Genomic DNA, 20,716 nt, shown 5'->3' with positions numbered 1-20,716 from the left:
CCGCAAAACGGCTCTTACCCCTGGGTGCGGAGGAGCACCAACGGGCGTGGCTGGAGTGCAGCAGACTCCGACCGACGTGCTGTCGGAAACGGCGGCCAGGACGGTATCGCTGAAGGAAAGGCCAGTATGCAGCAGATACGGCTGGATGACGGGATCCGGGAGGTGAGTGCCCTGCATAACAACGGTCTGCCCTGCGGGGTAGGACTTCCCTCTTTTGTTACCGGCAGGGTATGTCCGGATCCGCGTCTGTGGCAGAGGCGTGCCGGACCACGGGCCGTCGGCAGCGCGGAGGCGGCAGTCGGGAGAGCTCCAAAAAGTATGGAGCTGCAACTCCAAGAGCCAGAATGGCGCCGCACCAGGGGCAGTAGAGCCAAAATGGCGGCGGACCAGGAGTCCCTCCTTATAACAGGCACGGGATTGGACAGCGTGTCCTGTCCTCTCGCCAGCGATTGGTCGGAGGCGAGAGCAGGGAATGTCTGTCCCGTGCTTCAAAGTAACCCTAGTGGGCTGCAGGAAAGGGCCCACGGAGAGCAGTTGGCGAGTGGCGCCGCCTGGAAGGTAAGCACACCGCCGACTGTCTCTTCCTCTTTGGCAGCGATACTGCAGGAGCTGCAGAGCGAGATCCAGCTCGTGCTGTCGCTGCCGGCCGAGCAATGTGCCCTCCGGGCGGAGACGCTGGACTCAAGAGGGATGGCAGTGGCGTTGGATCGAGAGCCGCAGGCAGGAGGGGATCGGCGCGCTGCAGGAACTCCTGGTCGGAGAGGCACAGCGGGGAAGGTAAGGGAGACCGACCCCGTGAAGCTCCGGACGCCTGCGGGGCTGGGTCTGCCCTCTTACAATGGGCAGATCCGAACTGACGCGGCGTCCCACAGTAAATCGAGGAAGCGGCTTGAGGAAGCCAGTTCCTCCGATAAGGGAGAATGTGCAGCTGGGTGCGTGCATTCTTCAAAGAGCCTTAAAGAGCAGCCAGCAGCTGTAGCTGACAATAAGGAAGGCTCACTGCTGGCTGTACTTTCGTCCATGTCTGCGGCTCTACAGGCGCTGGCGGTTGATCAGTGTTCTGTGGAGTCGCATCCACAAATGCTAGGTGCCCTCCGTGCTGGGGAGCAGGTGCTGGAGGGGAAGCCAGTCGCGTCAGAGGAGGCGCTGGAAGAGCGGACGAAACGGCGCGGCGAGCAAACCTTCGGCCGGAGAGGTACGGCGGGACCGGTAAGTTTCATCGATCCCGTACAGTATGTTGGAGGTCCCACCGACAGGATCTGTGAACCCCGTGATCAGAGTCCAAAAGGGGGATCTCCTACAGGAGATGTGGCGGTGAGTGCTGCGTGCTTGGTGAGGGGAGAAGCAGTGAGGGGACTAGCAGGACGTGGGCTGTTAAGTGCCCTGGGTCCTAGCGCCCTCCCTCCTAAGCCTGCCGCAGCCTTGAGGCGAGTTAAAAGGACGCAGACGCGACAGGGTCTCTTTTTACGCTATAAGGAGACTCAGTCCGTCACCGCGTCCAAGAGTAAAAGGGGGAGCCGAGGGAAGAATGCCGGTTCCTCCGATAAAGGCAAACGTGAGGCAGGATGCTCACGTTTCGAGAAGGGCCACCCTCTGCGGCTGCAGAGGGTAAACCCACGGAAGGCTGAGGAGACGGGCGCGCGTGCGCTCCCGTCCGGTGTCCCACCACGAGGGGCAAGGGTGCCACGAAAGGGGGGCCGAGCTGGCAAGCACCGGGGTGCCGGTCAAAAGGGGGAGCGTTGCCCGTATAGACGTCAGAGAGACGTCGAGTGGCGGCGTCAGGGCAGCGTCTCCGCCCCTTGTTCTGTCTTCTTTTTTATAGGACCGGGCCCTGGAACGAAGTGTGTCGGCTTCCCGCCGAGGAAAACCTGCCCTCACGGGATTGGCCGCTGGGCCCAGGGGTCTCAGCTTGCGGTGGGGTACTGTAGCACGCGGCTGGGGGTGGTGCCCAGCCGGGACGCCCAGGAGGACAGGAGGAGGGCTCATTCCTCCTCCGGACCACGAGGGGGCGGCCGCCCTGGTTCCTTTGAGGGCCACGGGTGCAGGGCTTGGAAGCCCAACCCTGTAGGGGCCCGTGGTCTCCGCCAGGGGGCGCCCCCATGCCTGAAGGACCCGGAACCCCAACACTTCCGCCACACCAGGAAGTACTGGGGGGAAGAAGTTTGGGAACACCCAGAGGGCTTCCGGGAACACAGCCGGCACTTCCGCCACACAAGGGAGTGTCTAGGGAGTGTCGGGGATCACCTGGAGCCCATCCGGGCACTTATAAAAGGGGCCGCCTCCCTGCAGAGAAGGACTGGAGTCGGGTGAGGAGTGGACAAGGTTGCGAGGCAGGAGAGAGGAGGCGGCCTGACGAGCAGGCAGAGACTGAGTGAGAGCCTGGACTTTGGGGAGATTGGTGCTTTGGCACTGGGTTTGTGCACTGAAGTAAACTGTATATAATGTACAATAAACGTGTGGTGGACGATAATATGGTGTCCGTCTGTCTGTGTCCGGGCAGCTTATCACAATGTATATATATATATATATATATATATATATATATATATATATATATATATATACACATACAGATATATATATATATAATATATATATATATATATATATACAGATATAGATATAGATATATATATATATATATATATATATATATATATATATATATATATATATATATATATATATATATATACACATATAGATATATATATATATATATATATATATATATATATATATACACATACAGATATATATATATATACACATACAGATAATTTCTCTCAGTTTATTATTCAAAATTTTAAAGCAGTACTTCGCCGCTTTTTTTGCTATATATATATATATATATATATATATATATATATATATATATATATATATATGACAGCAAAACTCATAACAATGATAACACAATTACATTGACAGTCATGTTATGTTCTTTTTAAAATGTTTCCTTTTCTTTTTCATAACCTCTTTAACACTCTACTTCTCCGCTGCGAAGCGCGGGTATTTTGCTAGTATATGTATATATGTATGTATATGTATATATGTGTGTATATGTATATATGTGTATGTATATGTATATATGTGTGTATATGTATATATGTGTATGAATATGTATATATGTGTATGTATATATATATATATATATATATATATGACAGCAACACTCATAACAATGACAACACAATTACATTGACAATCATGTTACATTATTTTAAAAATGTTTCCTTTTTTTTTTCATAACCTCTTTAACACACTACTTCTCCGCTGCGAAGCGCGGGTATTTTGCTAGTATCTGATAAATAGGATTTACTGTGCTATTTAATGGGCACTGTAAAGTGTTAAATCACGTTCGGCCACCTTAATTTTCACAGTTTTGTGACAAGACAGATTCCTTTGTTATATTAAAGTTGTGTTTAACATTTTTGACCTGTGCAGAACCAAAATGTGGAATATTTATTTTTTCAAATAATTGATCAGTTTGTAATGATTCTGATTAATGTACACGCTGTAGAATATTTTGCCATGCTGTTACAATAGAATAAGAAGCTGGTGTGCAAAAGCTGTATGAATAAGTAGCTGACTGCAAGCATATACTGGATGTAGCTAGGATTGAATAAAAAGCCAGCAGAATGTGCACCTAACGTCAGCCCCGTGAATATTTCAGAATTACGGGAAAATACTGTTAAAAATAATAACCACCAAGCCCTTTCAGAAACAAACAGTGACATGCAAAAGTATTCAATCACTTTAAAAGTCATCCTAATTTTCTGTATGACAAAAGATTTTTCTACGTTTATTCATTCATTCTTTTTAATGTGAACTCTTGTGCTGTAACAATACATTTCTAAATAAACCATTTTCTGTAGATATTTAACTGAAGAAGAAAAACTCCAAAGTTGATGTTTGCATTAAGTATTCAAGCCCAACACATTCATACTTTGTCAAGAACCCTTTTGCTGCCGTAACAGCCTTCGTTCTTTTGTAAGTAGGCCCCAGTTCTGCACACTGCTCAGGAGTGATTCTGCCCCTTTCTTCTTGGCAGGATTTCTAGAGACCCTCTATGTCGGTGAGATGGCACCTCTGAACAGCAGTTTTCAAACAGTGCCACAGATTCTCAACAGGGTTAAGCTTAGGGCTTTGACTTGGCCACTCCAAAACATTCACCTTTCTGTTTTTGAGCTATCCCAGTGTCACATTGTCCTAATGCTTAAGGTCATTATCATGTTGAAAGATGAATCTTCTCCTGAGCTTTCATAGCAGACTGGAACAAGTTCTCTTGCAAAATTGTGCAGTATATGTGTCCATCCATTGTCCCTTCAACTCTGACAAGATTCTCAGACCCAGCACATGAAAAACATCCCCATAGCATGAGACTGCCACCACCATATTCCACTGTAGGAATGTTGTTTCTTGAGGCCTGGGCAATGTTAGTGTTACACTTCACATACCTCTTACGTCTGTCCAAAAACTTCTATTTTGGTCTCGTATGACCATAAAACCTTCTCCCACATTTTAACTGGGTCTTTCTCATGCTTTGTGGCAAACGCCATACATTGTTTTATGTGGACCTTCTTAAGGAATGGCTTCTTTCATGCTACCCTCCCATAGAAGCCTGTTTTATGGAGAACTCTTGAAATTGTGGACCCAACACCTTTACTCAAGCTAAAGATCATCGCAGACGTCTGAGAGTGACAGTTGGATTTCTAGTCGCCTCTCTCACCAGTTGATGTCTCACTCTGATGTTGAGTTTTGAGGGACAGCCTGTTCTAGTCAGAGTCTGTGTACTTTGATGAACCTTCCACTTTCTGGTGATGAATGCAACAGTGCGCAATGGGACATTCAAACTCTTTTGATATTTGTATAGTCATTCCCAGTCTTGTGCATTTCAATAACTTTGTTTCTCACATCAGTAGAATGCTCCTTTGTTTTCATTTTTGCAGTGACTGTCCACCAAAGATTACGGCCCTTACAAAGGGGGCTGTTTATATCCAGAGAGACAGAAAGGATTCACAAGTAGCACCTCATCATGTTTAATTATGACTGTTAAACGACTGTCACCTTTGTAATTAATTTGTCATTGGTGTAATGATGGAGCTTCCAAAGCACAGAGGTTTAAATACCTATGCAAACATTAACTTTGGAGTTTTTCTTCTTCAGTTAAACGTCTACAGAAAATGGTTTATTTTGTCTTTGGAAATGTTTTGTCACAGCATAAGAAAAATACTGAATGAATAAATGTGTATAAATCTTTTGTCTTGCAGAAAATTATGACTTTCAAGGGGATTGAATACTTTTGTATGCCACTTAATGTTTGTGAAAGGGCTTGGTGATGATTAACGTTTAACATCTGAAATGATCACGGGACTTAAGTTAGGTACACATTCAGGTGGCTTTTTATTCACTCCTAGCTACACATATGCTTGTAGTCAGCTACTTATTCACAAACCAGCTTCTTCTTCAATGTTAAGTGCATGGTAAAATATTATACAGCGTGTACATTAATCTGCAAACTGATACATTATTTGAAAGAATAAATATCCCAGATTTAGCTCTTGAACGGGTTGAAAATGTTACACTCAACTTTAACAAAGGAATCTGTCCTGGACAAGATTATATTATGTCAAATAATATACACATTGCAGATGTGCAAGCATTGGGGCATTGTGGTAAGGGCTTTGCCCTCTAAATCCTACATTTCTCGGTTAAAGTCCTGATAGTGACACTGTGTGACCATGAGCATGTCACTTCACCTGAATAGGCGGCACAGTGTGGGATCGCTGGGCATAAGAAATGTAACCAGTAGTAACTAAATGTTATACTGGATAAAGGCGTCAGTCGTAAATATAGAATATTTTGCCTTTAGAATAAGTAACTAGCTTGCAAAAGCAGTGTGAAAAAGTACAGTCGCGGGTTGCAAGCGAGCATGTAGCTGGAAGCGAATAAAAAGACGACCAAATACGTACTTAACTTCAGCTTTGTGTTCATTACACACTCAATGGCAGATTCTAATAAATAGTAATAATTACCACCAAGTCTTTTCCCAAACCTATTGTGTGGAAAAAAATACTGCACTGTTTAAAGTAAACCCAGATCTGTCTCCTGTCAGCTTCTCTACACGCTCCATGACACTACCGGCCCCTGAGTTCCTGTTTCTTGCCCCGCCCATTTTCACTGAAGATCACGTGAACAACTAATATAGTTCGTACGCAGAACCGATATAGTTCATACACAGAGTTGCAATAGTGTTCGTTCGCAAACCAGTATGTTTCGTACGAGAAACTGACATGGAACACACATACAACCAATAGAGTTCAAGCGCAAAACCGATGTGTTACCCACATGAAACCAGTATAAGACGTGCATGAAACCAATATAGTGCATACACAAATCCATCGTTAGACCGGCACAGAACGCAAGCCAATATAGTTCATACGCAAACCGATAACATACAACCAAAAACCAATGCAGTTCACTCACAAACCAATAACAAACGTACTGGAACCACTGATATACACACGCGAATCAATATAGTTCATATGCAAACCAGTGCTATGCATATACAAACGGATATAGTTCACGCACAAACCGATAATATACGGACACGAACCAATATAGTTCATATGAATGAAACCAGTATTATACGCACGCAAACCAATTAAGTATGCACGCAAACCGATAGCAAATATTCATAAACCAATAGTGTTGATACGTAAACCAATAGATTACACACAGAAATATATGATTTATGGCCTGTTTGGCCCCTCATAGTTAGACTGCCTACTGCGGCGCGATCAGCAATGGGATGTAGAAATACAGGACGCTACGTACTTTCAAACTCCGTGCCGATCGACGCAATTGGTTGAAGCGCGGCCTTCCTACTCCTCTACTGCTGCAGCTGCTGTACGGCTGGAGTTTCCAAAACTGGAAGCTTCCTGTAAATCGGCAGAGGTGCTTCAATTTATTGAACAAGCAGACGCGTTTTTAGAACTGCACCCATTAATACTAGCTGAATTGATGGGCTTCTTGAGTACGTCTCTACAGGGACCAGCGCGCCACTGGTGGCGGCTGAAAAGAATAATATTAAGGACTGGGAATCTTTCCGTACTGCTTTTTTGGAAGCCTTCTTACCAGCTGACTACCAAACTCAAGTCAAAGAACAGCTCCTGGCTGCACGGCAGGGTCCATCGCAACCCATCAGAGACTTTGTTTACGAATACCGTGCGCTCTGTCTAAAATGGAACCCCATATGTCAGAAGAACACAAGGTTAGACACATTCTTGGTGCTTGTAACCCGTGGCTTGCTGTAGCACTTAGGGGCACGGTGAATTCAGTATAGTCCATGGTAAAAATTGGATCCTTGATTGAGAAGGATTGGGCTGCTATGAGGGATAAAAATATCCTTCCAGAGAAACTTCTAGCAGAGATGCACACATGGTCAAATATCCGAAAGGACAAGGACCAGTCGGTTGGGGCTGAGCTCACCGCACACAGTTGCCCTTATTAGCTGTACCGGTGAGTGTGCGAGACATCATCGGGGATGCTGTCATTGATACAGGGAGCACCTTTAACTTAATTAATCGCAGCTTGTGGGAAAAAATAAAGTTGCCCGGCAAGTTGCTTAAGGGAGGTGGCACAGTAAAGTTCTTCTTGGCAGACGGGCGAGCATATGGGGATAGTGGCAAGGTTCTGATGCAGTTTAGATCGCAAAATATATCTTGGGAAGTCGAGGCGTATGTCTTGGAGGATGCATTACTGTCTATGCCACTGCTCCTAGGGCTGGATTCCATCGTGGCAGCCGACATCATTTTGCACCCAAGGACTCATGAATACGTAATGCCTGGGGTGGGGGTGTTCAGTTTTGAGGTAAGAGGGCGTGATGAATTACAGTGGCCAAAAGTAAATTACTATTTCGCAGTACCAGTTAAAGATATCAGCCCTGTGGAGGACAGCATTTGTTCTCAGCCCTGCGAGGTGCAACCTATTCTGAGGAGATGGCCCACGGTATGGACGGACAAACTTGGGCGTACGGAGGTTATTCACCATCATATATACATCATTGATGAAGTCCCTGTCCATCAGAGAGCTTACAGAGTCTCTCCTATGAAGAGAAAGATTATCAAAGAGTGGGTTGATCATATGCTGATGGAAGGTATTCCATCAGGTGAGGTGAGGGGACGCTGGCGCACTGTTGTTGCCGCTCCTCCCTGTTAACAACACTTTTCACAAAATTCACCTTAATTCTACACTTTCTTACGCTTGTTTTATTTCTTTTATTGTACGTATAGTTTGTGGACATAGCTGACTCGAATTGTATGGATCTGGCTTAATATTTACAGATTTTATGGACTCTACTTTGACTGGGAACAGCTGAGTCTGTGGATCACGGGACGAGAACCTACAAACAATTCTTTGTACCAGGCAATCTAGGACCTCGGGATGATCTGTCTTTGTGATTATATTAAATTCGCTATGCTGATCTGCTCCCGTTTCATCTTACAGTACTCTATGACTGGAAACTGATCTGATTTTCATATTAACCTGGCTTTTGGATCACGCCTGAAATTACCAAGTGTTACTCCTTGTGGCTGTGTATTGGAACCTCCAAATCCTGCTACCTCCTCCTGCTATGCTTTCTGCTGCTTTGCTATCGCCGCTCACCTATGCTACCACACCCGCCCGTCCTACCGGTTTCGCTGTGCTGTGCTGCTTCTCCAGTGCTATTCAGATAAGTATTGCCCAGTATCATGCTAAAATACTCTCATGACAAACTCCTTCTTATTAAACAGTTTGTCCAGAGCAAATGGTCTGACTGGAACATCCTAAAAGACGGCGGTATTTTGCAACGCCCGAAATATATACATCGAGGGGTCAGGTCGCTGCCACCGCTGGTCTGCGAATGAAAAGACCACCGGCAGCATTTGCTCAGGAATATGCCGTCCTTCTCAGGACCCTGGAAATACAAGTGTCCGTGTGCCAAATTTACATTATGTGGAAATAAACCCTGATCACGGCTCTGTGCAAAAAGAAGCCTCATTAACTAACATTGCACTATTTAACTCGATGTCTCTTAATGGCAAAGCATTGGTGCTGTCAGAACTCATCACTGACACCAAACTTGATATTCTGTGTTTAACAGAGACTTGGCAAAAACCAAACGAATTTGCGTCTCTCACAGAGGCGACTCCAATTGGTTTCACTTTCCACACAGAGCCTCGCAGATCAAGACAAGGCGATGGGCTTGCCGTAATTGTCAGAGCTGACTTAAACATTAAACGAATCCCGATTGACTGTCCGTTGTCTTTTGAGTGCCTGGCTCTTAAACTAATAACGAAATCAGGTCCTGTCTCACTCATTGTTCTTTATCGTCCCCAAAAATACAATGCATCCTTCTTATCCGATCTGATTGAACTTTTGACCCACCTAAGCTCTTACTCTCAGAGAATTATCCTTCTTGGTGATTTCAACATCCATATTGACATCCCCACATCTAAACTGAGGAATGAATTCCTATCCTTACTGGACTGCTTTGACTTGACACAACATGTTGATTTTCCAACCCACTCTGGCAGTCACATATTGGATCTGATCTGCACTTCTGGACTATCTGTTGCCAACATTTACAGCACTGATTTGGGACTCTCTAACCATAAAGCAGTATTTTTCACTGTTTCACTGCCTTTCCCTCCTCTTACCTGTAAACAACAAATTTCTTACAGAAACCTTAAAAATATCTGTCCCTCTATCCTTTCTGGATCCATTTCTGATCTTTTACTGTCTTCACCTATTCTACCAACACTAGATAGTCTTGTTGACCACTATAACTCAGCCCTTCATTCAGCATTAGATAAAACAGCTCCTTTAAAACATAAGGAGGTTTCCTTTAAACGTTCAGCTCCTTGGTATAACTCAGAATTGCGATCTATGAAAGCAGCTGGCCGACGCCTTGAGAGAATGTCACGTAAGACTGGCCTCGCCGTGCACATCCAGGCTTTCTCTGACCACCAAAGAGCTTACAGAGAAGCACTAACTTCTGCCAAGAACACCCATTACGGCAGAATAATAGAAAGTGGCCACGATAACCCAAGGGTTCTGTTCTCTGTAGTTAATAAACTACTCGAACCCGCATCTGGCCCAACTACCTCTTCTACTGAAGTCTGTGAGGAATTCCTCCACTTTTTCCGTAACAAAATGAATGATCTAAATAATTCAACTAACATAAATACATCATCTGTTTATATCTCTTCCTGTTTTCCCACTCCATCCAGCTCCTTCTCTAAGTTCTCACCAGTCGCATCTGCATCTGTTAATAACCTGCTTTGTAAGATGTGGCCAACTACTTGTGTACTGGACCCCATCCCCACCACACTACTTAAATCCTGCCTTCATGCCATAATCCCGACTGTTACAACAATAATAAACTCATCCCTTGACACTGGCTCTGTGCCGCTCACTTTTAAAATTGCTTCTGTAACCCCAATGTTAAAAAAGTCTGGTCTTGATGCTGACAATCTCAACAATTTCCGGCCTATTTCCCACTTACCTTTCTTGTCAAAAGTTCTTGAGCGTGTTGTAGCTTCCCAGCTCACCAATTACCTAACCTCTAATAATTTGATGGAACCCTTTCAGTCTGGTTTCAGGGCGCGGCACAGCTGTGAAACTGCTCTGCTACAGGTAACCAATGATTTGCTTATGACAACAGACTCTGGACAAACCAGCATATTAATTCTGTTAGACCTCAGTGCAGCATTTGACACTGTCAGACATGACATCCTACTGTCCAGAATGGAGAACATGCTGGGTATCTCTGGCACTTCCCTCCAGTGGTTCAAGTCCTATCTGACTGATAGGCAAGAGTTTGTTAGTCTTGGCAAGAGCAGATCCAGCTCAACGCCAATCACACAAGGAGTCCCTCAAGGCTCTGTCCTCGGTCCTCTGCTTTTCTGTATTTACATGCTTCCCCTTGGCCATATTATCCGTAGCTATGGACTGGGTTATCATTTTTATGCAGATGATACTCAACTCTATTTCAATGTTAAAAGTGGAACTTTATCAGAGCTTTCTCAGCTCACAACCTGCCTTAGTGAAATTAAAACCTGGATGGAGCAGAACTCTTTAAAATTAAATTGCAATAAAACTGAACTCCTGCAAATTGGGACTAAAATGCAACTTAATAAAATGAGCTCCTTCCCAGTCTATCTTGGCGGTGATCTCATCAGACCTGCCTCTACTGCAAAGAATCTTGGTGTCATTTTTGATTCCTCCCTCTCTTATTCCGCCCACATAAATCACATTAAGAAACTTTCTTACTTTCACCTCCATAACATATCCCATGTTCGCTCCTTCCTCTCCTTTTCTAACGCTGAGAAACTTGTCCATGCTTTTATCACATCCCGCATCGATTATTGAAATTCCCTACTGGCAGGTGTCCCTTCTAATCTTATATCACAGCTCCAGCTTATTCAAAACTCAGCTGCAAGAGTCCTTACTCGAACCAGAAGCAGCGAGCACATCACACCCATCCTGCTCCGTCTCCACTGGCTCCCTGTGTCTTACAGAATCGAATATAAAATCCTACTAATAACTTACAAAGCCTTAACCTCACGCCAAACTACATCAGTGACCTTCTCCATCACTATGTGCCTGCCCGCCCACTAAGGTCCTCTGATTCTGGAAATTTTGTTGTGCCCCACACTAATCTACACTCCATGGGTGACAGGGCCTTCAGCTGTATAGCGTCCAGACTCTGGAATGACCTACCAAAATTAATCAGGTCAGCTGACTCCATGAATTCTTTTAAAAAACAACTCAAAATGCATCTGTTCAGGAATTCTTTTAGCTCTACTTGACTTTATTACCCTTCTCTCAGTTTACTTCTCTGTTAAGATGCTAATGTAACCTGTGTGTGTGTGCTAGACCATCAATTATGTTGTCTGTTTCTTTTTTTTTCAGAATTCACTGTCTTAATCTTTTTTATTTATTTATCTGGTTTGTACAATGCTATATACTGTATACGCTGCTGTTCTTTATTATATTCTGTAAGTGCCTTGAGCATGGGAAAGGCGCTATATAAATAAAAAGTATTATTATTATTATTATTAAACCTCTACCTCAGCCTGGGCATCCCCGGTGGTTTTGGTGCGTAAGCCCATTGGAACCTTTCGTTGTTGTGTGGATTACCGTGGGCTAAATACCAAAACTACTAGTGATGCCTATCCTATGCCCCTGGTGCATGAAATTTTAGACTCCTTACAAAGCGCAGTGGTTTTTAGCACTCTGGATTTACAATCGGGATATTGGCAGGTATACATGGGAGAAGACAGTGTGGCCAAGACTGCAGTGATCACTCCTGATGCCTTTCGGCCTGAAGGATGCGGGGGCATCTTTTCAACGCCTAATGGAACAAGTGCTGAGGAGGCTGATTGGGAAGAACTGTTTTGTCTATATTGACGATATCATTGTTGTCTCTCCGTCAATAAAGCAACACCTCCGGGACCTAAATGAGATCTTCCATCGACCCTAAACATCAGTCAATGCAATCAACAAATATCACTGAACCGGGAGAGATGTGGGGAATTGCCATTATGGGTCCATTGCTGCCAAGTAAGAACAAGAGGACCGTCTTGGTAGTGGTGGTACATTATTTCTCTAAATGGGTGGAGCTTTTTGCTTTGCCAAACTCAACAACTGAGTGGCTGAATCCACCCTAAAGAATGAGATATTTACCCACTGGGGGGTTCCAAAGGTCATCATTTCCGACAGAGGTCCACAATTTACCAGCTCTGAGATGGAAAGTTTCATGAAGGATTGGGGGGTAACCCATAAGAAAACCACGGCATACTATCCACAATCCAACCTCACAGCGCGAGTGAATCAAACCCTGAAAACTATGATAGCCTCCTATGTCGGTACCCGCCACCAGGACTGGGATTCGAGGCTTCCAGAGTTAAGAATGGCCCTCAATTCTATGTGGCATGAGAGTACTGGTGAATTGCCTGCTTGTTTGGCTCTCGGAAGACAGATATTAGGTCCCCTAGAGCGGCTTGTCACTCCCCCAACTCCTGATTCATCCCAATATTGTAAAGTCTTGCAGTTAGAAAATTTAAAGGATCTGGTTTTATGAGAGGTTGGTGCATTCCAAGGCTAAACAAGCCCGGTTTTACAATAAGCGCTGAAAGAAGGTTAGATATTCTGAAGGGGACCGGGTTTGGCTGAGGACACACTACATCTCAAAAGCATCATCCAGATTTACATCCAAGCTAGCGCCAAAATGGTTTGGTCCAGCCACAGTATTAAAACAATTAGGACCCGTTAATTACCAAGTCCAATGGCAAACTGACAGTAACATGAAAACAGATACATTCCATGTGACCAACATGAAACCCTACTATGCCCCAATGGAGGGTTTGAGGGGGGGAACTCTGTAACAGTCGACTGGAATATGTGTATGTCCCTGTAAGTTTGTACCTTTTCCCATACCTGTTTTAGTGGTATGCCTTAATGTGTAGGGCCTGCCCTTTATACAGAGGGAGGGGAGCACCTGGCTTGGAGGGCCAACAGACTGTATGGGGTAGAGCTTTCAGTATGTAAATAGGTGGCGGAAAAAAAGAAAAGAAGAAGAGCTAGGAGAGAGGAGGAGGCCATAACAGAAAAAGGCGTGAGGGAAAGGATTAACACCTCTTGGATATCATTAGGGGAACCCGGGTTCATTTCCAGTCAAATTATTTTTACTTTCGGGAGGACGCCATACGGGAGAGGACTTGACAGGCCAGCACAAGGAACAGTTAATCAGTACGTTTCCCGGAATAAGAGATATGGTCGGCGCCTCATTCCCCACTACAGACTGAGCTCAATGCTACCGTGCAGATAAGATTTAAAAGACTATAAATCCATTGCTTTTTTTTGTTGTGTTTCCATTTGCTCAAATCTTTATTAGTAATGTATGTTTTCAAGTGTTTGTGTTGTTATTTGTGTGGGGAGGGGAAGCGCTGCAGTGCGATATTATGTATATAAGGTTTTTTTTTTTTGTTGTTCCGGTGATCATTTGTATTGTCTTCCAATAATCATTTTTACTTGACCCTGCTTTCACTGGTGTGTCTCTATAATTGAAGTGGTGTAGTAGAAAAGTAGTGTTGGTCACTCGCGCCCCGGATTATTTATTTTCTTTTTCTTTTGCTGCCTGTCAAGGAGGGCAGCGCATATTATAATCGTGCCAGTATTGAGAGTGGTACAAACTTAAATCAAGTCAGAGTTGGGAGGCAGTGGGCAATGCTTTTTTGGATGAGGATGTAGGATTATTTTGCTGGTGATTACATGTGGAAGGCACTTTGCAAAATAAAAATCATACATTTGAACTTGGAGTTGTGTTGGGTATTGCTGTGTCTGTGGTTTGGGGCTCAGCGGCACACCCTAGTGATTACAATATGCAGACCATGGCACTGTACAATATTCCTTGATCACAATTCTTTTAATTGTTTTCATTGTAAAAAAATCTCTTATTGAACTATACAAAATTGAAGATAAAACACTGGTCAGAGAGATGGATTAATGGATGGAAGAACTAACAGTGTTATTTCCTTTTAGGTTATAATTACACATCTGTATATTTTGAAATTAGTATTTTTCTATTCATACATTAAGCTATTTTTCATACCTACACATTTGTTTGACTTATTTCATTATAGGGTTGTAGGGAGGGGGGCAGCAGTACTGGCTGCTGACAAGATTCATCACTGGAAGGGGAATTGCGTAGTGAGTGTACACGCGTGGCCAATGCATGGTGAGCGTACTGGCTCAAAATTGCTGCTGTCGCACAATCCGGGTGGATGCTGCACATTAGTGGTGGTTGAAGTAGTTCCCCACTCACTGTGTAAAGTGCTATGAATAGCAAGAAGAATACTATATAAATATAAAGAATTATTATTATTATTGATTCATCCATACCAATATTTTGACCTCTGCTGAATTTGTGAGCCAACAATACTAACCACAATGCCACTGTGCTTCCTCATAAAATTACAATAAAATAAAATGAAATTAAAATTATTCTAATTCATTGTACATTGTATTACTATTCAATAATCTTTTGAAAATGCTGTAATGTATTCAAATAAAAATAGCAGCAGGACTAACAATTCCTGTTTTCAAATATCAATAATTTTCTATAATTATTACAGTTATTTGCATTTGCATTATTTCACAAACACAGTACCTGTATATAATTTTGGTCAAACATGCTTGCTACATTCAACTTATTCCATTTTCGTACATTAAAAATTAAAACATTTGTGACTTCTACTATTGCTGTAATCTACCAGTTTGTTGTGTATTACGAAATAGTGCACAAACTATGAAAAAATGTATGTAAAAATAAAGACTGGTCACTTTTTTTACACAATTTTATTCAACTTGCCTTCTCTGTTTATCTGGGTCAAATTTTGCAATCATTTTTTTACCCACTTTTACCAAACCAATTTCCCTCAAACTTTGCATGCATGCTGATCTCCGGTGACAATGCAATATTTCACCAGTTTTGACCCGGGATCTGAATGTTAATAACGTCAAACTTAAGCTTCACATTTTCTTATATTATACTTGTAGTGATTGCACACATATATACTGTATAGTGCTTTCAGACTACACACATTTATATATGAAAAATTAGTGATGTAGGTCAAGTGTTTAGTGTTTTGGGCTTTCGCTCAAACAGCCAAAGGTTCAAGACAAATGTACCAAATTAATTAAAAAAATATTTTGAGCAATTGATATTAAAGATTTGTCAAATGACTTCAATATGACAGTTAAGCAGCATTGGCCAGGTGGTTAGCGTGTTGGACGTTCAATCAGATGGTTGAAGGTTTGAAAGCAATGTACACTAAGTAATTTTTTTTTAAATTTGACCAGTTTTTCATCATTTATATACAAATTTGACTCAACCGTCTTTTCAGTGATTTGGTGACATTGGCTTAGTGGATGAAGTGTTGGGCTTTTCTAATAAAGATTGAAGGTTTGATTTCCCAATAGACAAATGCACATTTGCAATTTTTCACATGTGTAAGGGTTAGGTTTAGGATTGGTTTTGATTGGGATTCTCTGAAATGAGAAATGAGCATGAATGTATGTTACATTTCACTTTAAGATCATAGGTTTGATTCTACTCTGTCACTAATGTAGATTCATTAAAGTGAAATTTCTAACCAGCTCAACTATGGAAAGAAAATAACATAGCAAAGCAAGATATTTCTAAATTATTAATCTGTCTAGAATGAAATCTTCAGTTGTAACTATAGAAGAAAACTAATTTATCCTAATTTAATTACTGTCAACTGTCATTTTAGCATGCAATAGATAAGATTGAATATTGCTAGATAGCTGCCCAGAGTGGGTAGCTGAGTGAGATGTTTAACTAACATTTGCTGAGAGCAAAAATTAGTTATTTATTCAAAGTCATTTATCTAGTCATTCCCAGAAAAGAACTCTTTTCAATGTAACAGCAGCATGAAACTCCACACATAGAAGACAACCAGAAATAAAGTTATAATGTTTGATTATTACAAAAGGGGTTGGATTAGCCAAAAGCATTTTTACAGAGTTTACAAAAACAGTTCAGCTTTATCAATTCTATAGCTCACTTTCAACTTGACAGATTTAAAGCAGCGTGGCCCACTCTGGAAAAGATCCCTGTGGCTAGTGCTGCACATTTTGTGTTTGAATTGACCTTGACATTAATTGATTTTGACCGGATATAAAAAATGTTTGGTTGTTTGACTTAGACAGACAAAAGTTATTTAACTGTACTATACTATTGACTCTTAAAATTTTCTGATGCTTAAAATAAACAGTAAAGGTGAAGGCTATTTTCTATAACAACATACTGTTTACATATACAGTATATTAATATATTTCAAAATAGTTTACATTCTGCATAAATTCTGGGACAAAAATGTCACTATGCTCTTGCAGTATATGTGACAATAAATTTCTCAAATCTAATCCAATAAATTATTCTATAATTTCCTAAATAAATTATTTTGCTGAAGTTTATCTTTCTCATATAATGAAAATATTAAAGCAATGTTATAGATTTCTTTGAGAAAAACTATGTAAGAGACGGACAGCAGTCCAACCCGGTCAGGACGTCCAGGAGATGGGGGAAGGCAGCTTCTTTTAAGACACTGTCTCCCCCAGAACTCTAGATGGCAGCTCCCCTTGATTGCAGCAGTGCCCCGGATTCCCACAGGGCACCATGAGACCTGGAGTTCTATGTCTCTGCCCTGTTGGGTACTGTAGGTGCTGCAAGCGGTGCTCTGGAAGTCAAGGAGCTATATGGCATGAGGATTCCGCCCAACCCGGAAGTTCTTACAGAAAACGTGGAGAAGAACAGCAGAAGCACCTCCAGATTGGCAAATATAAGAGGACTTGACCGACCTCACAGTGACGAGCCAGAGTCGGGTGGTATGTAGACGAAGCTTGCTGGGATGAGTGGAGGAGAACGAAGAAGAATTGTGTGTGGTGCCTATTATTTACTTGTGGCTGCGGTGGTGGGGAATGCTTTGGAAAGAGTTTCCTAAAAATAAATAAGCTCTTTGTGCTTTTAATTTAAACTATTGTCTTCAAAGGTTGGTATCATCACTGCATTAATCCCATACATGTTACATGCTGTTTATTCTTATTCAATGTAAAAGTCTGTAATTAAAAAATTCATTTACAAGCTTAATTATGTTTAGAGAGAATACATACCTATAAGAAAATTTGCTTTTGATGCAGATTGCCCAAAATGTTGTTCCATATATTTTGCTTTAAAAGTTATTAAACCAATGAAATAATTGAAATGCAAGATGCACATACACAAAAGCAAGAAGTAAGGTGCAGTTCCTAACAGTTTCCTGAGTGATGGAATGAACCCTGCAATAGAAAGCTTTTGTTAAAATTGAAATTCATGCAAACAACTAACAATCAATCAATATTTTGCAGCAGGCATTAGAGTATTACAAACATTACAATTATACTAATAAAAATTATTTTGTTATATCTGTGTATGTGTGTGTGTATAGTATATATGTTCAGAATATATATATATAATATATATACAGGTAAAATTTTGTTACAACAAACTTCCAGGGACCTAAAAAAAATTTAGTTGTAATGAGATTCTGCATTTGTCGCTATAGTGCTTTCTTTAACTTGCGTCCAGGCGTCTGCAATCATTTCAATAGCTTCTTTCATGTTAATTTTAATCTCCTCCTGTCTGCAAGTTATGCTGACGAGAATTTTTCTCAGAATTTCCTTGCGATAATACACTTTCAGGGTGTGAATGATGCCCAAATCCAGTGGCTGAAGCACTGCCGTGCAATTGGGTGGTGGGAATTCAACGTGAACATTATCTAAATGTAGAAGCATGTTGTGGGCAGCATAGTTATTAATCAGAAGCTGAATCATCCTTTTCTTCTTCTTCATATTGTGAGGTTTCTGAACACCCCCCCCCCCCCCCCCCCCCACCCAACGGGAAAGTCATACTGAAGTGTGTCCCAAAGCGTCTGTGGAAGATTGTTTGTTCGCTGCCGGGGCAGGGAAACAGCAGGCTCACAGCGGTGCAGAGAGCAGCCACAGAAGCGAATCCTAAAAGATCAGGGTTGCGCTATAAGTCCCTGTCTTACACCCCAAAACACAAGGCTGAGTCTCAGTACTCAAAACCAGCTTTATTCAGCTTGAAACAGGAACAGCATGGTTATTTATTGTAGTGGGATCTGACACTCTCCTATAAACAGACACAGCAGTCAGGCAGGGTCATGGCCAGATTAATGGCCAAGTAATCCTGTTCACTGCATTTACAATGTACCTTGCATCATCCATCAAGTTTGCTTTGGCAGACACACAGCAGAGCTGTGAGCCTGCTGTTGCCCCCGGCAACATATAAACAGTCTTCCACAGACGCAGTGTTCACCCTTCGGGATGCTCTTCGGCGTGTTGTCCAGTTGTGGGAAGTCCCAAGAGAGTTTACAAACCTCACATTTTCTTGAATGAGTGCCACATTACTAGGAATGTTTCTTGAACGAGCATCACTGAACCACATAAAAACGGCTTTTTAGACTTCTTCAAATGCAGCAGTTCGTATACATTTGTAACCCGAGATTTTTCTTCTTTTTCTGCTGTCTTTCAAGAAAGTTGACAGTGTCGATGGTGAAATTCCGAATTCACTGGCAATGTCTTTTTTCTTTTTGCCACAATTGAGAGCTGCAAAAATGTAAAGTTTTTTTTCTAATATGAACTGTTATAGTTTTTTCGTGTGTGTCGTTTCTATAGGAGGGTGACAATTAGTTAAATTCCAATGGATGTTTTTCAAATGTTGACGAGCAATAAGCAAAAGGTATCACTGAAAACCACCAAAAACAAAAACAGCAAAAAAACAGTATGAACAAAGTTCGAAGAAAGTCATTTTTTTTTTACAATGTTTCTGTTTGGGGATCATTGTGCAGAACTGAGCTGCGACCACAGAAAAAACTGCTCTGTGGATGATTCTTTCAGGCATTTCAAGGTCTTTTGGGCACTTCGTTGTAATGAAAGTATCTGCTGAATGTACTTTGTAGTAATGAGATTTCTATAGACTCATGTCATATGGGGAAACTGTCAGGACCATAAAAATACTTCATTGTAATGAAAATTTTGTTATAAAGATATTCATTGTAATGGAATTTTATTTGTATATATATATGAAACTTCCTTCTCAACAACAGAATACTTTCTTTGTACTGCAGAAAGAGAAGGATAAGAAAGTGCTTCCAACAGTACGCAATGGAGTTAAAACAACACCAATGCCATAGTCTTCTGCTTCTGAGGAGACAATGGTAAGGAGGACAAGAACAAACACAGTAAGGGCAGGACAATTCACAATTAATCTCTTAACAACTGCAATACTCTTTTATGCTGATGGTGTTCAAGTAAAAAAAAACATCTATCATTAGACCAGCTCTCATGCTCTCCAAGTAATGAGATATACATTTTAAGTACTAGGAGGTCAGACCTACTAAAAATCATAGTGTTAGAAGGGGATGGAGTGTCCAATATTTTTTAAATGTAGATGTCGAAAAAATCCCTCTGCAGTGATGGCATAACTAAGAAAGGTAAGGTGCGTTTGCTTGAAGCAAAACTTTTCTGTTCAGTTATAAGCACAATCAGTACTGACTGTTGTGCAGAATGTTGAAGTTACCATAATGTTCATGCATTGTTTTTCCATAAATTATAATGTCCTTTAAGTAATTCTGAGCACTTTTAGTTCCTTCAGTAGAGGTCATAGTTTTTAGAAATGCAGATGGTGCTGAAGCAAGACCATATGGGACCCAAGTAAACCTGAATGCTGCCAGGTCACAGATATTCTCATGCAGCGCCACTTGATGATATGCCTGATCAGTTGTGGAAAATACTGTTGCACCCTGTAACAAAGCAAACAAATCCTCCTTGTTAAGGATCTGGGAAGTTGTCAATCACAACTGCTTTATTGGGCTCCCACAAATCTGTACACATTCTCACAAAACCATGCCTTTTTTAGTAGCAAATATAGATGAAACCCCCAGGTGAGACATTTATTTTTCCATAACTTTCACTTTCTGTACTTGCAGTGGTTTCCTGGAACCTGCACTTCTAACTCCAAGTGAAAGTCTCCTCTGTGTCTACTGCACCAGGACCACATTCTCTCTGATTTTGATCTGAC

The 20,716-nt window shown here is 41.9% G+C and overlaps 1 protein-coding gene across 1 annotated transcript in view; it reads right to left on the bottom strand.

The window, feature by feature from the left end:
• LOC114655896 (solute carrier organic anion transporter family member 1C1-like) overlaps positions 1-20,716 on the bottom strand; it is a 97,406-nt gene that overhangs the window by 26,632 nt on the left and 50,058 nt on the right. Inside the window, 1 exon segment of the mRNA XM_028807195.2 lies at positions 17,749-17,913. Within this exon segment, the coding sequence (XP_028663028.2) occupies positions 17,749-17,913 (165 nt within the window).

This window comes from Erpetoichthys calabaricus, chromosome 1 (assembly GCF_900747795.2).
Source record: "Erpetoichthys calabaricus chromosome 1, fErpCal1.3, whole genome shotgun sequence".
Classification (NCBI taxonomy): domain Eukaryota; kingdom Metazoa; phylum Chordata; class Cladistia; order Polypteriformes; family Polypteridae; genus Erpetoichthys; species Erpetoichthys calabaricus.
Note: the sequence above shows the minus strand (reverse complement) of the source record. Positions and strands in the feature narration are given on the sequence as shown.